Genomic DNA, 23020 nt, shown 5'->3' with positions numbered 1-23020 from the left:
ATGTGGTTCCGCAAATCTCAAGGAGTCACGCCTGATGCAAGAGGTCAGTTTACCCCCAGAGGCAGAGGGGGTAACAACAACAGACGCCGCCCTAGGGGCAGAGGGGGTCTGCAGAACCAGGGTAGCAGGGAGCCTCTCTCTGACAAACCCTTCCAGCATTCCTGAGATGTTGCCCGATTGTCCACTTTCGGAGGCAGTCGGGGGAAGATTGTCGCTGTACCCAAAAGCCTGGCTTTCCCTTACTCAATGCAAATGGGTACAGTCGATCATATCCGTGGGTTACAAAATTCCCTTTATCCAAACCCCAATTTAGCAAAAGGGAACCCTTCCATATGTTCCACCCAGTCTAAGGCAACTAGCAGTACCAGAGATATCAAACCTGCTAGCAAAAAGAGCCATCCAGCCAGTCCCACCAGACCAACTAGGATCCGGAATCTACTCAAGGTTCTTTTTGGTACCGAAAAAGACAGGGGACTGGAGACCAATATTAGAGCTCAGCAAACTAAACAACTTTGTAAAGAGAACAAGATTCCAGATGGTCGTGCTACAGTCCATTCTACCCTTTCTGGGCAAGGACAATTGGATGTGCTCCGTGGACCTTCAGGATGCGTACTATCACATCAAAATTCACAGGCGCTCCAGAAGGTTTCTCCGCTTTCGGCTGGGGGCCAGTCACTACCAATTCAGAGCCCTGCCCTTTGGTCTCACTACAGCCCCCAGAGTGTTCACCAAATGTATGGCAGTGGTTACGGCTCACCTGAGACGGCAAGGATTCCAGGTGTTTCCATATCTAGACGACTGGCTCCTCACTGCCACCACTAGGCATCAACTTCTCCAAGCCAGAGATTACACCATTCACATTTGCAGAGGGCTAGGAATCTCTATAAATTTTGAAAAGTCTGCCTAGTCACCTTGTCACTCTATTACCTTTATAGGCGCCAACTTGGACACCGTACAACTTTCAGCAAAGTTAACAGATCAAAGGGTCGTAGATATTCAAAACCATGTCCATATTCTTCTTTAGTGCGACAAAATTCAGGCCAGGTATGTCCTGAAAGTATTGGGTCTTATGGCGGCCGCCATAACACTTCTTCCTCTTGCACATTTTTACATACATCTTCTACAGTGGATGCTTTTCGCCCAATGGTCCTTTCAGCAACTCCCTATGCACCACAGGATCATGATAACTCCAACTTGCAAAAGTCATCTGTCCTGGTGGATATTGTCCCCTCAAGTCCATCAAGGCAGACCCTTTGTTCCTCCCTCCCCGGTCGCCACGGTTACATCGGACGCCTCCCTGATCGGGTGGGGGGGGGCATTTTCAGGGCAGGATGGTCCATGGCACTTGGCAACCTTTCGAACGCCACCTGCACATAAATGTCCTGGAGATGAGAGCAGTGCTTTTAACGTTGCAAGCCCTCCACAACTCTCTTCCCCTGGGAACTATTGCAATCCAAATGGACAATATGTCCGTAGTGTGGTATATCAACAAGCAGGGCGGAACCAAGTCCTATCCCCTGTGTCGAGAGGCACTCAGACTTTGGCAATGGGCAATCTCCTCTCAGCGGTTTCTGATAGCAACGCATATCCCCGGGAAGTCCAACATCATAGCGGACAGGTTGAGCAGAGCTATACTCATGCCACACGAGTGGTCTCTTAAACAATCTGTGGTGGAAGAGATTTTTCAGAAGTGGGGCCTTCCTTGCTGCGATCTTTTTGCTACACCCCAAAACAGCAAATGCCCCAACTTCTTCACCCTCTTCCCCTTTCCAGGCCATCCCCTCAGAGACGCTCTAGTCCAAGATTGGCCTCGGGGACTTCTCTATGCCTTTCCACCCTTTCCACTAATACCACAAGTAATTCAGAAAGCAACCGCCTTGAGAGCCAAGTTGATTCTCATTGCCCCTTATTGGCCTCGACAGATATGGTTTCCGTTCCTACATCGTTATCTTTTGGTACAGCCTTGGCATCTGGACCCAGCTCCAGATCTGTTGACCCATCAGTCGGGGCAGCTGCACCAATCCCTACATTCTCTCAACCTCACTGCTTGGTTGCTCCACTTCCGTCCCTAGCCAGGCTTCCTATGATTTCTAATCCCGTCCGGGATATCATAGTAGCTTCCCTTAAATCTTCCATCAGAAGGATTTACACTAGTAAATGGAAACGTTTCTCCTTCTGGGCAAAGGCAAGGAATATAGATCCCTTTACTGCCTCAATTCATTCGGTCTTGGACTTCCTAGCCGAAATTTTTCATTCAGGGTCTTTTTCCTCTACAGTAAAAGTTCAGTTGGCAGCCATATCGAATTTTCATATGGGCTTATCGGACCACAACATCATGTCCCATAAGCTTTGCAAAGCTTTCCTTAAAGGTGTATTTTTACTTAAGCCTCCGATCAAAGACCCTCCACCTCAGTGGGATCTTAATTTAGTCTTAACATCCTTGATTCTTCCCCCCTTTGAACCTGCGGTCTCCTGTTCATTGAAATTTCTTTCCTGGAAGACACTCTTCCTAGTCGCCATTACTTCTGCTAGGAGAGTATCTGAGCTTCACGCCCTCTGCATTCGTCCTCCTTACTTAATCTTCCATAAAGACAGAGTTTCAAGGACTAATCCATCCTTCTTACCCAAGGTGGCTTCGCAGACAAATTTAAATCAATCAATTGATCTCCCAGTTTTTTTTCCCAAACTATACTAATAGAGCAGAGCAAAAGCTACATTATCTAGATGTTCATCACCAGCTCCGATACTATTTGGATAGAACCAAACAAATAAGGAAGTCTGATCAACTGTTTTTATCGTATGCAGAAAAGGCCTTCCTGTATCTACGGTAACCCTATCTAGGTGGCTGTCTTCTGTGATTACATGTATTTATCAACTCAGAGGTAGAGAATTGACTTCTAAGCCAAAAGCCCATTCAACTAGAGCACTAGCTACATCTACAGCTTTTCAAGCTAGACTACCAATAGACACTATCTGTGCGGCAGCCACATGGGCCTCTCCTCATACCTTTGTTTTGCATTACAAATTGGACATGGCCTCCAGGGACAGAGCAAAATTTGGTTCCACCGTTCTCAAGAGTCTGTTCCAATGAGCCACCCAGGATGAAGGTGATAGGGACGCAGTCCCATCCAGCAAGAATGAAGGCGAGATTGACAACTTAACATTGAGAAGTTATGTACCTACCATAACGTTCCATGTTAGTTGTCTTCTCTCGCCTTCTTTCTTGCGTCCCCACCCACCACCCCCCTAGCCTGGACAGACCGAGAAGATTTTCCCTTCTCTGAAGGGTCCTTATATTCCCTTGTTTCACCATCTAGGTGTCCTAGGATAGCTATAGTGTAGATAACGATCTTTGGGGGGTTTTATCCTTCTTCCTCCTCTTTTCCAGTTGGAGGATTTTTTTGGCCTATGCTGGGTTTTTAGCTTCCAAACGAGATCTGGGGAGTTATCGCCTAGCATCATGGGATATAGGGTTGCCTCGAGCCAGTAAAATTAGCTCTCGAGCTTTAGTAAGTGACCGAGTCGGAGCTGAGGATCGGCTCCGAACCCATCCAGCAAGAAAGAAGGTGAGAGAAGACAACTAACATGGAACGTTATGGTAGGTACATAACTTCTCATTTCCATCCATACCATCTTATAACATCTCTTCCATATGGGGAACTCATGAGAGTCAATAGGTTATGTAATAATGTAGATGTTTCATAAAAAGAATGTGAGAAAACAGTGAAAATGTTTATGCTGGGAGGCTACAATGAAGAAGAAGTGAAAAATTCACTCTATGGGGTTAAAAAGGATAGTGCTAAACAAATTAGGTATAATTCTAGGAGTAATGTAGTTAATACCGAAGAAAAGAAAAAAATGTATTGGTCACTATGTATGATTTGTTAAGTGACCAGGTGGCTGCAATTATAAAGCAGCACTGGAGCTATCTTCTTAAGTTTAAGGAATTCTATGAGTTATGTAAATGTCATATCTTTTCATTTAGAAGAGGCAGAAGTATTAGAGACAGGCTTGTGCACAGCAAATTTATAGTTCCATGCTATGATATATACAGGGTTCCTACTTTTAAGGGTACATACCCTTGTGGCAAATGTATTTCATGTAAATATGTGGTTCGTACTTTTGAATATATCAGTGGCCATAGATTTAATGTACTGAACAGATTTCGTTGCAATACAGAGTGTATAGTTTATGTTTTAAGATGCCCATGTGGTATGTTTTATTTAGGAGAAAGTAAAAGGGCTTTCAAACTTTGACATGTGTGGGATATAAAAAAACAAGACATTTGAAAGCCCTTTAGCTCAGCAGTTTTTATAGTACCATAATGGTGACCCTACACGTTTACAGGGCATTATTTAAAAAAAAATGGAAAGAAAGGAAGGGCTAATTGATGTTAAAAGGAAACTTTTTATATTGAAGTATGGCACTTTAACGCCAGTGAGAATTAATGTAGCTTGTAATTGGAAAGTTTTAGTATGATTAATGCTTAACTAATTGTATATATTGTTTAATTGATTGAGGATGCTGATTGTGATGTATAAAAGATGTAGTTTTGCATTCATTTTTGTACTCCATTGAAGGCTCTGTGAACCGAGGCTCTAGAGACATTAAACTACTTCTGTGGACACCGGTTTGTCATATTTGCAGTTTCTTTGCTCTTCTGGTGTTGTATTTAAAGGACCATTAGCTGCCTGAAGTGAAATAAAACACAAATTCACTATACAGAAAATGTATATGCCCTTATGAAACAATGACAGCCAACACAATGGATGAAAAGTATGGCCATTGCTGATAAACAAAATAAGATTCATATTTGTAAACATCAGTGACAACTGAAATAAATAACAAAAAACAAAGAATTACCCCTCATTATCAGTTGAAGAAATTGTCCTAAAAATACCAAATCTGAAATTATTTTCCATACAAGATGCAACTCAGGGATCCTAGAAAATAAAACCAGATGAACAAAGCTTGAAAATCTGTGCCTTTAAAACACCATTAGAAAGGTATAGATTACTTAGATTACTGATATTTCATCAGCACAAGAGGCATTCCAAAGAGGAGCTGTACAGCTAATTGAAAGCTCAGAAGGGGATTTAAAAATAATTATTATCTGTTTAGCATGGGTCAGAGATAAGAGTTTAACAAGAAACTTACGCAGCTGTTGAACAGATTAAAATGGGCTAGATCCGATTTAAGTAAGAACAGATGTAAAATGAGTGCCAAGCCTGAAATATTTGAGTTATATTCTAACATCAGAAAGTCTGAAATCTGCTATGGTAAAAATTCAGACCATAGTGAAATTTCCAAGTTGGAATAAAAACAGACAGCTAATATATATAAATATTATTTGTTTAAATAGATTTTCTGTGCATTCATAGTAATCAGCTCTAAATAATGACACTAATATGCGAAACCGGTCTGTGGTTTTTTGACTGTGGTTTAAATAAATAAGTGGAATTGCTCTTCCTGGATGCTTATTATTTGCTGCCATTCACTGTTATTTCCTGTGCTGGAGTTTGTTTCTGGGCTTGTTGTATTGGTTGACTCCCTGCACGGGTTATTGTCGTACCGTGCACTGAAGTTTTTGGTTTTATATATATATATATATATATATATATATATAAAACAAAAAAACAAGAAAACCAAAAAACTACTAAAAATCAAAAGAAAAACGAGTCGAATGGTAGGAGAAAGCTGAAATAAGCAAATACGAATAACGTAATGCTAAAGCAACTAAAAACTTTAATATGGTAAGCGCTTTCAGTGGTAAAAATATTCCACCTTCTTCAGACTTTTTGGTCTGAAGAAGGTGGAATATTTTTACCACTGAAAGCGCTTACCATATTAAAGTTTTTAGTTGCTTTAGCATTACGTTATTCGTATTTGCTTATTTCAGCTTTCTCCTACCATTCAACTCGTTTTTCTTTTGATTATATATATATATATATATATATATATACATGGATCCACTTCTGAATCTCGAAATACTGAAATGTGGAATTTCAGTATTTCAAGACCAGAATTTCGAAACTGCACAGACATGAAAACACACAACACCAAAACATTGAAAGACCATAAAACACAAAACACAAAACACAAATAAAAACCCAACTCTCCCCCGACATAAAAACAAAAACATTAATAAACTGAAAACAAATAACATGAGCATATGTTTTTGCAGGGGGCAAGCTACCCTGCACTCCCTTGTGGGGGGGGGGTTATGCCCCCACACCCCCACTGCTTATACATACCAACTCCAAGGTCACACTGACTCAAAGAAAATAAACACAAACCTACTTTTAATGTGTCCTACACTCCCATTGCACAATGTCATACTACCACTCACTAATAACACACACATAGTACACATGTACAAAAAACACCACTTTCAATGCTAACACACACACACACACACACACACACACACACACACACACACACACACACACACACACACACACACACAGTCTCTCTCACCTACCTACCCCAACCTACACCTAAAACTCCCCCCAAAAATAAAAACTAACACATTTCTACACAAAACCGTAATAAAGAAACACCTACCTGAACCTCCGTACATAAACAGACATTGGCTGCCATGTAGACATCCCAGAACACACTGCCCCTTAAAGAGACAGCGAACAATATAGTACATACCACCACACCTACTGCAGATTCTGGAAACTTAGATTCAAGTAACTACACTTTCATCATTCTGGTCTTGAAATACTGAAATTCAACATTTCAGTGTTTTGAGATTCAGAAGTGGATCCATATCTATATATATATATATATATATATATATATATATATATATATATATATATATATAAATATATGTGTGTGTGTGTCTACTTTGAAATGTCAGCCACCAATAACCTTAACACGAACGGAAGCAATCTAAATCCACACCCCTGCTAACTAAATATACCAACACTTGAGATCTCACTACAGTGGAGAACAAGGCAAAGGTTACCATGGTGACTCAGTGGTGATTTTCCCAGAGTTAAATTGTGACGTTCCAGGAGTTCGGCATTATGAAGTTTCAACTTTGTGGTTTTGCTGCTTTGAATGTCAGTGTTCTGGTATCTCTAGGAAAACTGTTAAAGCAAAAATGTAGCACGGAAATTGAGTTATGAGTATAAAATGAGTTTTGAAGTGATCAGGACATTATTTACAGATACACCACAGTGAAAATAAATAAATATGAGGATGTGAGTAAGACAGTTGTGTAGCAAGTAGATACCAATTAGAATGGTATAGGAGCTGTGATCATGTAAAAAGATATACCAGTTATACAAGTGTCACAAATATTCACAACTGCACAAAAGTGAAGTGCCTGGGGTAGAACAAAATGTTAAAAATAGAATCTGGATATGAAAAATTCCACAAATATATTCATGGAAAAGAATAAGTAGAAAATGACCACATCCCCTTGCAAAGCATATTCAGAAATTCTCTGCACAAAGCACCTTCTGGATTGCAGAGAATGTTGCATAAAATACAGAACTACAATGTAAAAATGCAATGCAGACCAGTCAAGGTACTACACATTTCAGATATGCTGAATAGATCATACTTGCCTGAGAAACAACTGTTAGAAGAAGAGGCAGAAATTCTTTGGATAATTCCACACTTACCAATGATAGAAGAAAAAGTGAAGAATAAATATTTGGAAATGTATTTAATAAGACACTACAATAAAAGGATAATCTGAACAAAAATGAACAGTAAGCAAAGAAAGGCAGCCTTATTTTACATTGTGTCCAGGGCTTAATTTTCATAGTTACCAATCTGCTGAAGAAACAAATGTTTGGAAAATATATGAATCAAATTTGGGAGGAGTAAACTAAAAAGAGTAAGCTATAGTATATACTGGCCTCAAAGATGTAGTAAAACAGGTAGTGAAGAATCATGCTACCCGCAATACATTCCTGTACAAATGTCTGAAAGAAGAGATGTTATATACCAAGTTTCAGACTTTATATGATAGTGAGTATATACTGATCTGTTCCAGTTGAAAGAAGCCATTCATGCCTTATCTCCAGATTATGATTTTACATTCCCAGAAATAATAAAACTACCAGAAACAAGTACAAATGTTACTAGTGCATTAAAGTCTATATTTCTGAGGCAAGAGGCACACAAAGTTGTCATACCAACAATGGTAAACCATACAAAAGTCAGGAATTCAAATTTGTGTATGAACAGAAGTTCAGCAAAATAATGTCCAATCCATTTTATCCACAATTTAGTGGGTAAGTAGAGACAAATATTGTGAAAAAATATGAAACCCTATGACTCATTGTTGCAACTTATCAAACCACAAATCATTATTTTTTATGGTGTGCTTTCTTCCCTTTCCTCAATATTGTGTGATCTGGAGTCTGTTAATATACATTGAGGTGGGAACACAACCATCCCCCACCCCATAACACCCAGGCAGAAGATTGTACATTTTGGAAAATTGAACATTTAAAACTCAACTGTGCAATAGCATCTATGAAGATTGACATCTTGCAGTTTTGGAATACTCCATGGGATGGATTCAGTCTCCCATCAGCGGAACAGTTAATAGGCAGAAGAATGAAAAGCAGATTATCTTCTTTCACCACACTACTGATACCTGAAAATCAGTACAAAGTAAATGAAAGAGCTAGAGATACTATTGTGTCAGAAACTGTAAAAGTCTATCTGGCTTTGACAATTGAGATAGAGTAAGAATATAAAAGTGATGAAAAAGTCTGTAGCCTGTAGCTGAAGCATCTGGCAAAATATCTGAACAAAGATCTTGAATAAGACAAACGGATGTACAGAAGAAATCTCAAAAACATCCATACAGGAAAATATGCTGAATTTGAGGTTGCAGGAGGAGGAATAATAACGAGAAGTGTCACAGACAGTCCTGTTTAAAGAAAATAAACACTGCAAAACATACAATAATCAGCAACTGCAGACAGAGAGAGAGATAGTCATGAAGTTGCATACTGCACTGCATGAATAACTATCCCAAAAGTAAGATCATCTATTCAGTGTAAATGAACCTACTAAAAATTCTAGATGTGTAAGACCATTGAATATGACAGATATATGGACTGTGAATGAGCTGAATATGATAGTAAGGTGTGAAAAGCTGTAATAATTTCAAGTGTTTTTAAATATGCCCACCGTTTAGAGTGCTTAATTTATTTTGTTTTTTTGTGGTATCAAAGATGAAGGTTGCAGAAAGTGGAGGTCCATGGAAGATTGTATTGGATAAAGAGGAACTGGTGCAGCATTTAAAACTTCACACCTCAGTGTTACCAATGAGCTATAAAAATACCTATGTAAACACTTCCCGTAAAAATGCTAAACCTTCAGGACTTTGTTGCTTACTTAGGAACCATAAATATGCCCATCCATTGTTCTTTTGTAATTTTCTTTTTCTAGTCTCTCTTTCCAATCTTTTCTAATCTCCTCTGATTTGATTCTTATAGTTATCATGTAATATTGTATATGTCCAACTAATTATCTCTTTTTTATCAGCGGCTTCTGTTGTAAGCTTAACTAAAACGTCTATCAGAGCTGGTCTTTCACTTATGGCTGCTATATCCCTTTCTCTTTGCCTATGCACTGATAGTCTCTGGTAGGGAAGACAATCTCTAACCTGCAGTCTAAATTTCTTCCTGATCTTATCCCATTTATTATCTTTCCATCTCTTGTTATTTTCTCTAAACACCTTTGTTCCTTTGCTATTTTTCTCCAGTAAATTTCAGCTCCTTCTTACCTATTTTCTGTATCCTCATTTGTAGTCATCCCTATAGGCAAAATCCTCCTTTCTGCATTCCTGTGCTGACTTACTTCTTAGAGTATGTTCTGCAGCATTACGAATATAATATTCTGCATGGTTGTTATTATTCTCCATAGGGATCTGCATCCAAAATCCTACTCTCTCCTTATTTCTTGAACTCCCTCCCAGCCCACTTCATCATCACTTTCCACTTTGATTTATAACCTTTTGTCTGTGTTATGTAAATCTGCTTTAAATGTGTAGCTCTAAAACATCCATATAAATCAAGTAATCTTAATTACTATATCACGTTATCGAAGTTTTACAACTTCGAACGCTATATGGTCGAACCCATATGTTCAAAGTTGTAAAACTTCGAAAACTTAAAAAAAATAAATAAAAATAATAAATAAATTGCCTAGCGGTTGTAAGCAGGGGGCAATCCCCCCTGCACCCCCCCCCCGCTCTTTAAATATACCAACTCGGAGACCGCACTACAATGCAGTACAGTGCGGAAAGGGAAGAAAAAAAGAAAATCCTAAACAGTCAGGGTTCAAGAAATGCAACTCGTGTTGCCAGAAAATGTCCTTTACAGACGGGCACACGAGTTGCATGTTTTATGTAGGGGTGGTTCACCTGCAGGACTCTTGCTCTGTTTGCCATGCCTTTAGTGCACGAGTTCTTCAGGAGAGATGCAACAAACCTATTTTGAGAGGGTTATTAAAACCCCAGGTTGAAGTAGCATCAAAAACTCAGCCATTGGAAACACCCGATGACAAACTGCCCTCTTCGTCGGCTCCATCTTCGGTGCCGACAAAGTCTAGAACTAGACCTTCTGAGCCTTTGGAGTGGGTTATGGGCTCTGAATAGTCTTTTTCTCTGATGGCTCCATCAGTTTCTTTGGAGCTGTCTTGGAGCCAAAAGAGATCGAGATCTCCTTTGCTGGACCCGGTGAGATCTGTTCCTCAGTCTCCACTGTTGCAGTCAGTGGCAGGTAGCCACCGGTCCTTGACCCGCTACTCTCGATCATCCAGGAGTTTATCGAATGATGATGTGGAGACAGTGGTGAAGAGGCTGCTCAAGGCACCGGTATTTGCTAAATTGTTGTCGATCCCAGCCCAGAAGTAAGTGGCGCCATTGTCCGAACTGGTTCCTGTCTCGATTCCTCCTCCGACTGCTTCCATTTCAGAGCTGGAGTGCATGGAAGTAGTAGTGGTGGAACCATTGGCTCTGTCAACCCTTGCCTTGTCAGTTCCGACATCTGCTCTGACCTCCTTGATAGCTTGCCCTGTTGAGGGGTCTGGGCACTGAGTCTCTTTCATCGGCTCAGAGGGGGCAGTGTCATCGGACCATTGTCTTACCCCACTCTCTCTCTCAGAGCCTCGGCACAGGTGAGTTCGGCTCCCACATCGGCCTCGGAGCCATAGCCCTCGGTGTGGTGGAGGTTCCTGGGTTCCTCAGAACTGGAGCCTCCCTCCGTTACCGACCATGGTGCCTTCGAGGTGGTGAGGAGTGCACTATCTGCCCAGACCACTCCACCCTCAGCTCCATTAGCTCCTTCCCCATCTGTAGCGGTGTCTGCCTCGGATCCTTCTCTCCATCCCGACCCTCCACCTCCTGGGTGTCTCCGCCTTGCAACTCACTTCTGTCTGTGGTGAGTCGAAAGGCGTGGAGTGCTCCAGAGTCCATGGAGCTTGTTCCGAGAAGGCCCAACAAGTTCATTACCACACCAGAGGACAAGACCTTTCTCTCTAAAGGCATGCTAGTTGATGCTATTGTGGTGGCTGCAGCCACCAAGAAGGAACTTGCGGACACCTTCTCTTCTGTCCATCCACCAAACAAAGAGTCTAGAGCCATGGATAGGTATGGGAATCATGTTTTCTCTTCAGCGGCCTTTACCCTTCGGTCGTTAAATTACTTGACATATTTTACAAGACTTCAGAAGGACCTTCTTAAAGGGCTGGGAGATACCCTCCAGGATCCTTCAGCTGAGGGAGCAGCTTCCAAGTTGGCTAACCAGCTTGCGACCCTAACCTCCATTGTTAACTCCTCCATTCTCTTGATTTCTTACTCGGCAGATGGAGCGAGTAGGGCTGCAGGCACAGGGGTGGCTCTTCGTAGACACTCCTGGATGCGCCATTGGCAATTTGTGGAGCCCTTCAAGTCCTCCTTTATTAATGCCCCCTTTGATGGCTCGGCCTTGTTTGGGCCTCAAGTTAGAGAGACTCTTACCAGGAGTGAACGAGATAGCAAAACTCTCTCTGCCACAGGAGTCCATTTTTCCACTCCATCAAGGCCTTATCCTAAAGGCCAGAAGAGTGGCAAAATGTGGTTCCGTAAATCCCAGGGAGCTTCGCCATACACTCGTGGAGATAATTTCACCAGGGGCAGAGGGGGAAATAATAATGGGAGATGCCATCCCCGTGGCAGGGGGGGGGTCCACAGGAGGGCGACAGGGATACGTTCTTTGCCAGGGCCTTTCAGAATCCCTGAAGGATTTCTCAGCTGTCCACCTCTGGAGGCAGTTGGGGGCAGAATTTAGCTGTACCCAAAAGCCTGGCAAGACATAACAGAAGACATATGGGTACAGCGCATAATATCCAGGGGTTACAAAATTTTCTTCTCCCAAGCACCCCCAAGAAGTCAAAAGCGATCAATTTCAGATGTTCCACCCAATCTTCAGGATTAAGCAGCCTTGGAAGTAAAAAGCTTGCTGCATAAAGGAGCCATTCCGGAAGTCCCCACAGACCAGATCAAATCCAGAACTTACTCAAGGTTCTTTTTAGTTCCAAAAAAGACAGGGGACTTGTGGTCCATTCTGGATCTCAGCAAGCTGACCAAGTCAGTAATGAAAACCAAGTTCCGGATGATGACACTGCAGTCCATTCTACCCTTTTTGGGTCAGGATGATTGGATGTGCTCTATCGATCTCCAGGACACGTACTACCATATAAAAAAGGACAGGCAGTCCAGGAGACATTTACGCTTCTGGCTGGGAGCCAGTCATTACCAATTCAGAGCTCTGCCCATTGGTCTTACCACAGCACCCAGGGTGTTCACCAAATTCAGGGCAGTAGTAACGGCTCACTTGAGACGTTTGGGATTCCTGGTATTTCCTTACCTAGATGACTGGCTCCTCATTGCCACCACTGAGCATCTTCTCTTAAGGGCCAGGAATCACATGATTCATACTTGTGCACATTTAGGAATCACAATAAACTATGAAAAATCTGTCTTGTTGCCCTCTCATTGTATTACTTTTATATGCGCTCAACTAAATGCAAGAAGCATGATGGCCAAGCTTCCACAGGAAAGGATGCTTACCATTTGACATCAGGTCTCCCTCCTCTTGTCAAAGTCAAAGGTTCAGGCACGGTTAGTCCTAAAGGTCCTGGGTTTGATGGCGGTGGCCATACTCTATTTCCTTTAGCTTGTTACCATATGAGGATTTTGCATTGGCTCCTCTTCCGTCAGTGGTCATATCAGGATCTACCAATGTCACACTTGATCTTAATCACGGATGCTTGCAAGAAAGATCTACAGTGGTGGCTCCACTCCCCCCAAGTCACTCTAGGCAGACCATTTGTAGCCCCTCATCTGGTAGCCACAGTGACAATGGACGCTTCCTAGATAGGATGGGTGGGCATTATTTTGGACAGACAGTCCAAGGAACTTGGCAGCCTCATGAGTACCATTTGTACATCAACGTCCTGGAGATGAGAGCGGTTATTAGCATTGCAAGCACTTCACAACTCTCTTCCTTTGGGATATAGATATATATATATATATATATATATAGAGAGAGAGAGAGAGAGCAATTCAGACCAACAATATGTCAGTGGTGTGGTACATCAACAAACAGGGCAAAACCAAATGTTACCCCTTGTGTTGGAAGGCCCTTCGAGTATGGCAATGGTCAATTTCCTCTCAATATTTTCTGGTTGCAGCACACCTTCTGGGGAAGTCCAACTTGATAGTGGACAAGCTCAGCAGGGCAATTCTCATGCCCCACAAATGGTCTCTGAAACAAGATGTGGCGGATATGATCTTCCGCAGGTGGGGCCAGCCATGCTGCAGTCTTTTTGCCTCACACCTAAACAACAAATGCAGCAGCTACTTTGTCCTAGTTCCCCCACTGGGACAGTCACCCAAGGATGCACTTATCCACAACTGGCCCCCCCAAGGATTCTTTATGCCTTTCCTCTAATTCCGAAAATTCTTCAGAAAGCAAAGTCGTTGAGTTGCAAGCTGATCCTCATTGCTGCTTACTGGCCTCTTCAGATATGGTTCCCTTTCCTTTGGCGTTACCTCCGAGAGGAGCCTTGGATTGTGGACCCGGTTCCAGACCTCCTGACACATCAGTCGGGTGCTCTTCATTCCTCCATTTTAACTCTCAAGCTGACAGCTTGGTTTGTCCACTTCCAGTCTTAGCCAGGCTTCCGGATATCTCACCTATGGTTCAACATATTCTACTCTTGTCTCACAAACCAAACTACTAGGAAACTGTACACTAATAAATGGAGGAAGTTCTCTTTCTGGGCTGAGAAAAATGACATTGATCCCTTTACCGCACCCATTTCTAAAATTTTGGACTTCCTGGCCAAAACCTTTGAGAAAGGAGCAGCAGTGGCTATGATTCGCGTTCAACTGGCTGCTATTTCCAATTTTCATGAGGGTCTTCTAGGTTCTAATGTCATGTCCCGCAAGCTATGTAGGGCCTTTTTGAAAGGTGCTACACTGTTAAGGCCTCCCATCAGAGAACCTCTCCACCCATGAGACTTAAATTTAGTACTAGCGGCTCTAATCCTCCCTCTCTTTGAACCAGCCACTTCTTGTTCTTTAAAATTTTTATCATGGAAGACCCTATTCCTGATTGCAATTACATCAGCTAGGTGGGTTTCTGAGTTGCAAGTACTTTCTATCCACCCACCTTATATGATTTTTCACAAGGATAGAGTCTCTCTTAGAACTAATCCTTCTTTTTTACCAAAAGTCTGTTCAGAGTTTAACTTGAATCAATCCATCGAACTCCCTGTGTTCTTTCCAAATTATGGTAACAACTCAGAGTATAAGCCGCATCAACTGGATGTCCACAGACAGTTACGTTTTTATCTTCAAAGAACCAAGGACATCAGAAAATCAGATCAGCTGTTTGTATCCTTCTCACAGAATATGCAAGGATCACCAGTTTCCAAGGTGACTTTGTCAAAATGGCTGTCCAATATTATCACTTATGTTTATAAAACTAGGAATATCTCTGTCCTGGGAAAGGTAAAGGGAAACTCTACTAGGCCCTTGTGTACCTCCATAGCTTTTCAAGCGAAGCTTCCATTAGATATTATTTGTGCAGCAGCAACATGGGCTACTCCTCATACCTTCATTACTCATTACAAAGTAGACTTGGCCTCTCGGAACAGGGCATCCTTTGGTTCCCATGGTTCTGAAGTCTCTTTTCCAGTGAGCCACCCAGGATTTAGGTGCTGGGGATGCTGTCCCAACCAGAAAGAAGGAAGGTGAGATGAACAACATAACATTAAGATGTTATGTCTTACCATAACGTTCCATGTTTGTTGTCCTTCATCTCGCCTTCCTTCTTGCGTCCCTCCCTCCTTTCCCCATCCTGGATGATTGAGAGGAATTTCTTCTTTGGTTGACTTGGCTGAGTTTCCTTGCCTTTTAGCCTTTGGGTTGGTCCTTGTCACCATTGTTGTTCTGGTTTTCGGTACCAGGGACCAGTTTTGTTGGTTATTTCTTTATTTGGTAATGTTATAGTTCTCCAGTCTAGTGGTTAGTTGTCAATGTAAAAGTCCACAGCGAGGATGAAGTAGAAACCAGGAACTGTATCCAAAATAGTTTATTGAACCACACAAATAAATCCGTCAAGCGCTTTCACTCAGTTGATACTGAGCTTTCTCAAGATAAAAAACTTCTGGCAATTGTTCTTACTTAAATATAAACATAATTAATCATGTGATCAATTAATTAAACTTAATTAATAAAATTCGTAGATAAGTTCTTAAAGCTGTCACACCATAATGGTGCGCTTACATATCACAAAACTTGAAAATGCCCATGAAAAACTAATTATATGGATAAACACTTGATGTAAAACAATGTGCAATAAAAACTTGTTCATATTCTAAAAACGTAGGTTTCTTATTAATGAATTAAATACATTGATAATACCATTGAAACAATATTAAAATACTTTTAGATATATCAAAATCATGGACCTCTATTTTATAATTTGGCCTTTCTTAATTTTAAAACACTGCTAAGATTTATATTGTCATTAAGACCGGGCCATTTACCTGCATCTAATTTTAATTGCCATAAGAGCTCTTTGAATTCCAGTTTAGTCTCCCAATCTCCTCCCCTATTATCAGGTTCTAACTGCTCTAAAACAATAAATTTAAGCTCCATGTTAGGGCACATCACTGAATGTTTGTAAAAGGCGTTGGATTCTTTCTTCTTACAAACATCGTAAGTGTGCTCGTAAATTCTTCGTCTCAGTGTTCTTTCTGTTTTTCCTATGTAAAAACTGTGGCATTTTGTGCAAAAACTTAAATAAACCACATATTTACACATAGTGGTTAGTTGTCACAAACGAGATCTGGGTAGCTACCGCTAAGCATGCTGGGATAGGGGTCTAGCCTTGAGCCAGTAAGGACTCTTCGAGCTTAGAAGTGGCCAAGTCAGAGCCGAGATTGGCTCTGAACCCAACCAGAAAGAAGGAAGACGAGATGAAGGACAACAAACATGGAACATTATGGTAAGACATAACTTCTTATTTTAGCCCTAAGAAAAAGTGCACTGGTTACCTTTAAATCAGATAAGACTTATCTGATTCATGTTGCCATACCTGATATGTTTTCCAACACCAATAATCAATGTTTCCTTTTTTTTTTTGCAGTATTAACTGAGCAATGGCATTTTTAAATACTGCAGTCCTATTGACATGGATATTTACAACTTCATTTTTTTAATTACCCAAAGTCTATGCAATAAACTTCCTACCCTTCATGCCTGGCAATCCCATTAGCACCCTGGCATTCTCTCTAGAACCAAATCATGTCTAAAACCCAACATAAAAGATTCTGTCATTACCCCTCCCAACTATAAGATCATAAGAAATGACAGAACTCTAAAGAAAGGTGGTGTAGTAGCCCTACTTTTCTCCTCTTCCCTAACAGTGACACCCTGTACTAAGGCTATACCCCAATTCGCAACAGCTGAAATAATCCTGGCCCTCCTAAAAATTAATAACAATAAAAACATATGCGTAGCTGCCCTTTATATTCCACCAGGAATTAACATCCCCATTCTTGAAGATATTCTCTCTTGGTTCTTATCGAATATAAGCAATGAAACTATACTCCTAGGTGACATAAATATAAACTGGGCTTCTATTCAATCACCTACATCACCTCAGAATATAAACCTATACAACTACACCCAAATTACCTCTCCTACCAGATATAATAAAGATAACAACTTGGGTAGTATTCTGGACTGGATATTAGTTTCTCATCCCAACTCCATTTCTGACAACGGCATCCTACCCGACTCCCTCAGTGATCATCTCCCTGCCTTTGCTCACTGCTCACCATCATCCCTCTATCTTCACCACAACTACATAACAACTCGTACCCTAAAAAACTTCAACCCTCTAGCTTTCTCTAACTCATTAAAACATATGAACAGGAACCCTGTAAAAACCCTCCCTCTTGATGATGCTGTTACATACTTCAATACTACATTCAATAACCTGGTAGATAGCTTCGCTCCCCCTAGAACTAAAAGAATCAAAACCAAATCCACCCCTTGGCTAACTAAAGCAACTATTACACTTATGCATCTCCGAGATAAATCTTGGAAGCATTACCATAAATCTAAAGCACAGGTCTATATTATCTTCTTGAAGGCTGACAATATCAAATCTGATATTGTCGCCTCAAGAATAGTGAAAGTGCAGGACGTCAAATGGTGAAACGGAAATCTCCATAAAGGAAGATTTCCATTTACTTCAATGTAATGCGGTCTCGGAGTTGGTATATTTAAGTAGCGGGGGTGTGGGAGGGTACAGGGGGGCTTGCCCCCCTTCCTAAACCCTTTAGTTTAAACTTTTTTGGTGTAGGTGTTATTTTTATCGGCATTCAAGAATCTAATAGTTCGATCATTAAAGTTCGATCTTTAGTGATTCAAACTATTAAACTTTCAAAATGCTGATATAGCCCCTCTAAAACACCTAACACCCTTACTGAGTATAAGCAACTTTGTAATAAAGTGCAAAAACAAATTGCTTTAGACTGAATGTCCTACTACTACAAGCTTCAAAACTATCTTAGATCCAACCACAAAACAATTTGGAACAGTAGATCTGCTCTCCTCTCTCCTGGCAAAAAAGACAATCCCTTCCCTGACCCTAACTCTCCAGATCATATCTTAGCTACCCAATTCAACTCTTTCTTTATTGATTCTATAACCAAGCTCACCACATCATCCTCCAATAACACTTCTACTTCACTCTCATCCTACACCCTTAACTCTTGTCCCACTGACATCAACACTATTCATCTCCCCTCCTTTACCATACAACCCATCTCTCTACACACCATAAAAAAACTTGTACTAAAACTAAAACCAAGCTCTACTTTCTCAAGCTAGCTGCAGATGGCATAGCCCTTCCCATCACCATACTTATCAATCATTCAATCCAAGAATCCTATGTAACCCTCCTCTGGAAGAAAGCATTCATCATTCCTCTCCACAAAGAAGGGAACAGTACTGAAATCTTCATCTTCTGTCCTATAGCCATCCTGTCCCCTATCTCAAATGTCCTTGAAAAATGCATACACTTGCAACTCCTTCCCTACCTCCTAGACAATCAACTTCTTTCTCCAACTCAACGTGTACTTAGACCTGGACAAAGTACTACCACTGCCCTGCTCTCCTTTCTTGACATCGTCAACCGCACCTGAGACCCTGGCAACATTCTATCTACCCTTCTCCTAGACTTATCAAAGGCCTTTGATACTGTTTCCCACAAACTTGTCTTGTCCAAATTCTCTCTTCTCAGTCTTTCCCCCTCCTCTATTAACTGATTTTCCAGTTCACTTTCTAATAGACAACAAGCCATCAAATGGAACAGTAGTACCTCTTCCTTCTTTCACACTCCAACAGGAGTTCCTCAAGGCTCTATACTGGATCCCTTGCTTTTTAATATCTTCATTAATAATTTTCGTAAGTGCATTCCTAATACCAAACTTGTCCAATACATGGATGATTCCACCATAATTTACTATGCTCAATCTCTCCCCAAACTCATGCAACTAACACCTTCTCGTACTGAGTCTTGGATGCTGAAAAATCACCTTGCTCTCAATGCATCCAAAACCAAAATCATGATTTTTACCCCATCTAAAAACACTTCTATCGATAAAAATTCCTTCTCCATAGTCAGTCAGAATAAGATTCCCATTGAAATAGTCTCCCATACAAAACTTCTAGATGTTATCATTGATGAACATTTAAAGTTTGACATTCATATACAAACTAGTATTAAGAAAACACATCAAATGCTCAGAATGCTATATCGTCACAGCTGTTATCTCACTCCCTCATCCAAACATATGCTCTCTATTTCATACCTCATCCCCTCTCTCTTGTATGGAGCCCCTCTCCTCACCAACCTTCAATCCTACCTAAAGTCAAAACTGTCATCCTGCTACAATAAAATCTCTAAGTTTGCTACTGGGACCAAATCCTCCTCCCACCACTGTGATGCACTCCACTCCCTGAATTGGCTGGAACTCCCCCACTAGCTCTATTACATTCAACTGCTAACTGCTCACAAACTCATTTTCAGACCCACTAACTGTTGTTTCATCTCCTCCATACTCACCTTGCATCATCCTGACAGGCTACTCAGGTCCAGTAACCAGAACCTCCTCGAAGTGCACAAACCCTTACGCGCACATGAGCAATTTCTCCTGTCTTTCTCCCTTGCTCTTCTATGGAATTCACTTCCCCCTACATTCGAATCACCCAAAACCACTCTGCCTTCAAGTCCATGCTCCATTCCCATCTCTCTTCTCACTGGGAATGCTCATGTTCTCATCCCACCTGACCCCCTGTATATCATTTCTGCTCCCCCATCCTTTTTTTTCTCCCTTCTCAAAATTTAGCCTAGTGACTCCCTTCATTTCATTTCCACACCCTCTTCCTTTATTCCTTTCTCACAACTCAACCTATTCACCTTTCACTGTTCTACTCTCCTCCTCTAATTCTTCCTCCCTTTAACCTCATGAAACTTTGAGTGCATAAATGCCTGCACTCCAAATTATACTTATGTACTCCAAACTACTTATGTTTTAATTTCATTCAATGCTATGTTACAACACTTTGCTCAAATGTTATTATTCTGTCTTCTATATTGCTGTGTTTTAATAGTTTTTGAAAATTGTATTGTACTTGTTAACTTTGTTGATATTAGCTTTGTAATAATTGTATATGGAGCTTTTCTCCCAGGGTCTCCATTAAAAACTGGCTCATTCTGGGCCAATGGACTTTTCCGGTTAACAAACTGCAAATAAATAAATAAAAATTAAATTATGCTATTGAAATCATTCATATCTGCCTGTAATTATACTCATTTACACAACTTCTAAAACATTAGCAATATCTTAGAGTGCAGTTTTTAAGGTTATAAAATAAAGCATTTTTAATTCACTGTGATCTGTAACAGCATTTGAAGAGGGTATAGTTCGGCTTCAGGTCCATAACTGAAAATAATGTCTGGACTAAAATATGTGCATATACTGTAGTTTAGGTATGACTGCATCTTATCTGTTAGTTATGAGACCGCATAATCATTCTGTCATTATTGCAGAAACATGTCTCTGATGTTAAAAGTGTGTTAATCTAAAGCTGTGAAATGCCACCGTATTGCTAGAATCTGTACATCTGGACACCAGAGCGCTTTGTAACTTAGCACCATTTAGATGCCACTGTTACAGAGTCTGATGTGCTCATGTGGGACTATTTCATTTTATCGAGGAACCAGATTATCAAAACCCATGTGGTCAACAATTTAGTTTGTTGACAGACTACATAAATCCAAACAACATATGCAGACAACACAATGTTTGGGCAGGAGGCTTGCTCCCCTGCACCCCCCACACCCCCTGCTAATTATTTATACTGACTCTCAGATCACACTACAGTGGGAAACCGGCAAATTCCCCAATCCCCTCTCTACCTCGACCTCAGTCAGAATGATTTGAAAAACCAAATTGTCAGCAATGAATCTGGTTCAATGAAATGCAATAAACCAAATGGTGGCTGGAGTAAACAATGATCAAGAGAAGATTTTCCCAATGTACTGTCAAAAATCACTGGAAAATCTGAAAATTAATGCAGTCGCAGAGAGATACAATGTCAGAATTTTCAGATGTTATGAACGTCTTACCAGTATCCACATTAACCTGATGATTTTCCTTCTTGTAGAAACAGTGGGCAGAAGTGAGTACCCATTGCTTAGCAATTAGCGATCCTTTGCATTCTGAAGCCCCAGTGACCTATGGACCAATTGATAATAAGCTTACTGCTACAAGCAATCTGTCTTACAATAATGGTTAATCATTTTCTGAAAAACTAAAAACATAAAGAAGCAGCAATGTGTAATGTAGTGCAATAAAGTATCCTTACTGTATACAAAATATAACTGTATGGAATACATTTTATTAATAAAGTAAGTTATAAAGTATTAAAGTATATTGTATCAATGCATACACTGTAATTTTAATTTGATGTGATTAAACTAATAAAAAAATCAAATATCTGTAAACATCATAATAAGAGAGGGAAAATGACTGGTTTGGCTTAGATATAATCTTTTTTTTTTTTTTTTTTTTTTTTTTTTTACTTCACAGCTCTAGGGTCAATGGTTCAATCTAGACACCAGTTATTGACCATATGGAGTTTTGCTTTGTTCTCTCCATGTTTGAAGGGTATCATCTAAGTACTCTAGCTTCCTTCCATCTTCAAAAATATGCTGGCTGATGTCCATATATATTGTATTTATTTTTGCATCTATAGCCCCAGGCTATGACTGAAAGGATCCAAGAAAGCCCAGTTCACTTGCCCAGCAAATAAATAAAGAAACAAAAATAAAACAAAATGCTTAGACGTTATAATGATTATAATAATTGCAGAGTCATTTTATGGACCCTAACCCCTGCTACAATATGCTTTCTGAATGCAACTTTGTATACGAAGGAGTAATGAAATATAACATAGTAATGAATTAAAATTACAGCCATCTACAAGGATCATAACTTTCAGCTGTTCAGCTTTTCACAGACTGTCCAGATTTTTGCCTCATACTTTGGTCTGTTTTTCATAAAATTTGCATTTTTCTGGCAAATAATTGAGAATTGAAGTCACTAAATTGTGAAATTTGTGTTTCACACTAGTTTCACACTTCATATCCTTCAGAAAAATGCATCATAACACAAATTGAAGTATTCTAGCAAATTTCTAATTTTATAAGATCAATATTTAAAATCCGTCCATATTTTTGTTCCTTTGTCCCCCCCATTATTTTAGGCTTTGTCCAGATTTCTTGCACTAAGAGGTTCAGAGGTACAGGAGTGATGTAAAGGATTAAGCCCTGGCTGTGACCCAAGTAACCCACATTTGGCTAGCTGATCAGGTGCCAGTTGGAGCTGGCATGGGGGAAGAAAGGAATTATGAGGCTTAAGGTCTCTCTTCAGTGGGAGGGGATGAGCACGTGCCTATGCACACTCTTCTTGGTAGAATCCCTGATGGAAACTGAGGACTACATAGAGTTCTTGTCTACAAGGGGAGCAGGGACAATTGATTACATCATGCTGATGTGTGACCATGTATTTCAAAGACTCATTGAAGTCAACCCCTTATATATTAACAAGCATGCAGATGGGACGTAGCACCTTAAAGGCAAAACACAGACTCATCGTCCAGATAATGGTACTATCACCCCCCCCCCCCCGGGGAAATGAATAGGTCAACAGAGTGGAAAGGGAGTAAGCCTGATGGTCATAGGAGGTCAGTACAAAAAAAAAGTTAATGAAGGAAACTGCTTTTCTAGTACTATATCAGTAGTGCACTCAATGCTCCTGATATAGCATGTTTTTTTTTTGAAAGGTACTAATTCAAGAGAAAAAAAAAAGCAGAGTAAAAATTTTTAGGGACTGGAGTCTTAGC

At 40.5% G+C, this 23020-nt stretch overlaps 1 protein-coding gene across 1 annotated transcript in view; it reads right to left on the bottom strand.

Moving 5' to 3' along the window:
- LOC122811397 (complement C2-like) overlaps window positions 1–23020 on the bottom strand; it is a 925867-nt gene that overhangs the window by 372835 nt on the left and 530012 nt on the right. The window contains exon 12 of the mRNA XM_044083220.1: window positions 21243–21351. Coding sequence (XP_043939155.1) covers window positions 21243–21351 — 109 coding nt within the window. The remainder of the gene's footprint in view (window positions 1–21242; window positions 21352–23020) is intronic.

Source organism: Protopterus annectens, chromosome 9.part0 (assembly GCF_019279795.1).
Source record: "Protopterus annectens isolate FY-2018-M chromosome 9.part0, PAN1.0, whole genome shotgun sequence".
NCBI lineage: Eukaryota > Metazoa > Chordata > Ceratodontiformes > Protopteridae > Protopterus > Protopterus annectens.
Note: the sequence above shows the minus strand (reverse complement) of the source record. Positions and strands in the feature narration are given on the sequence as shown.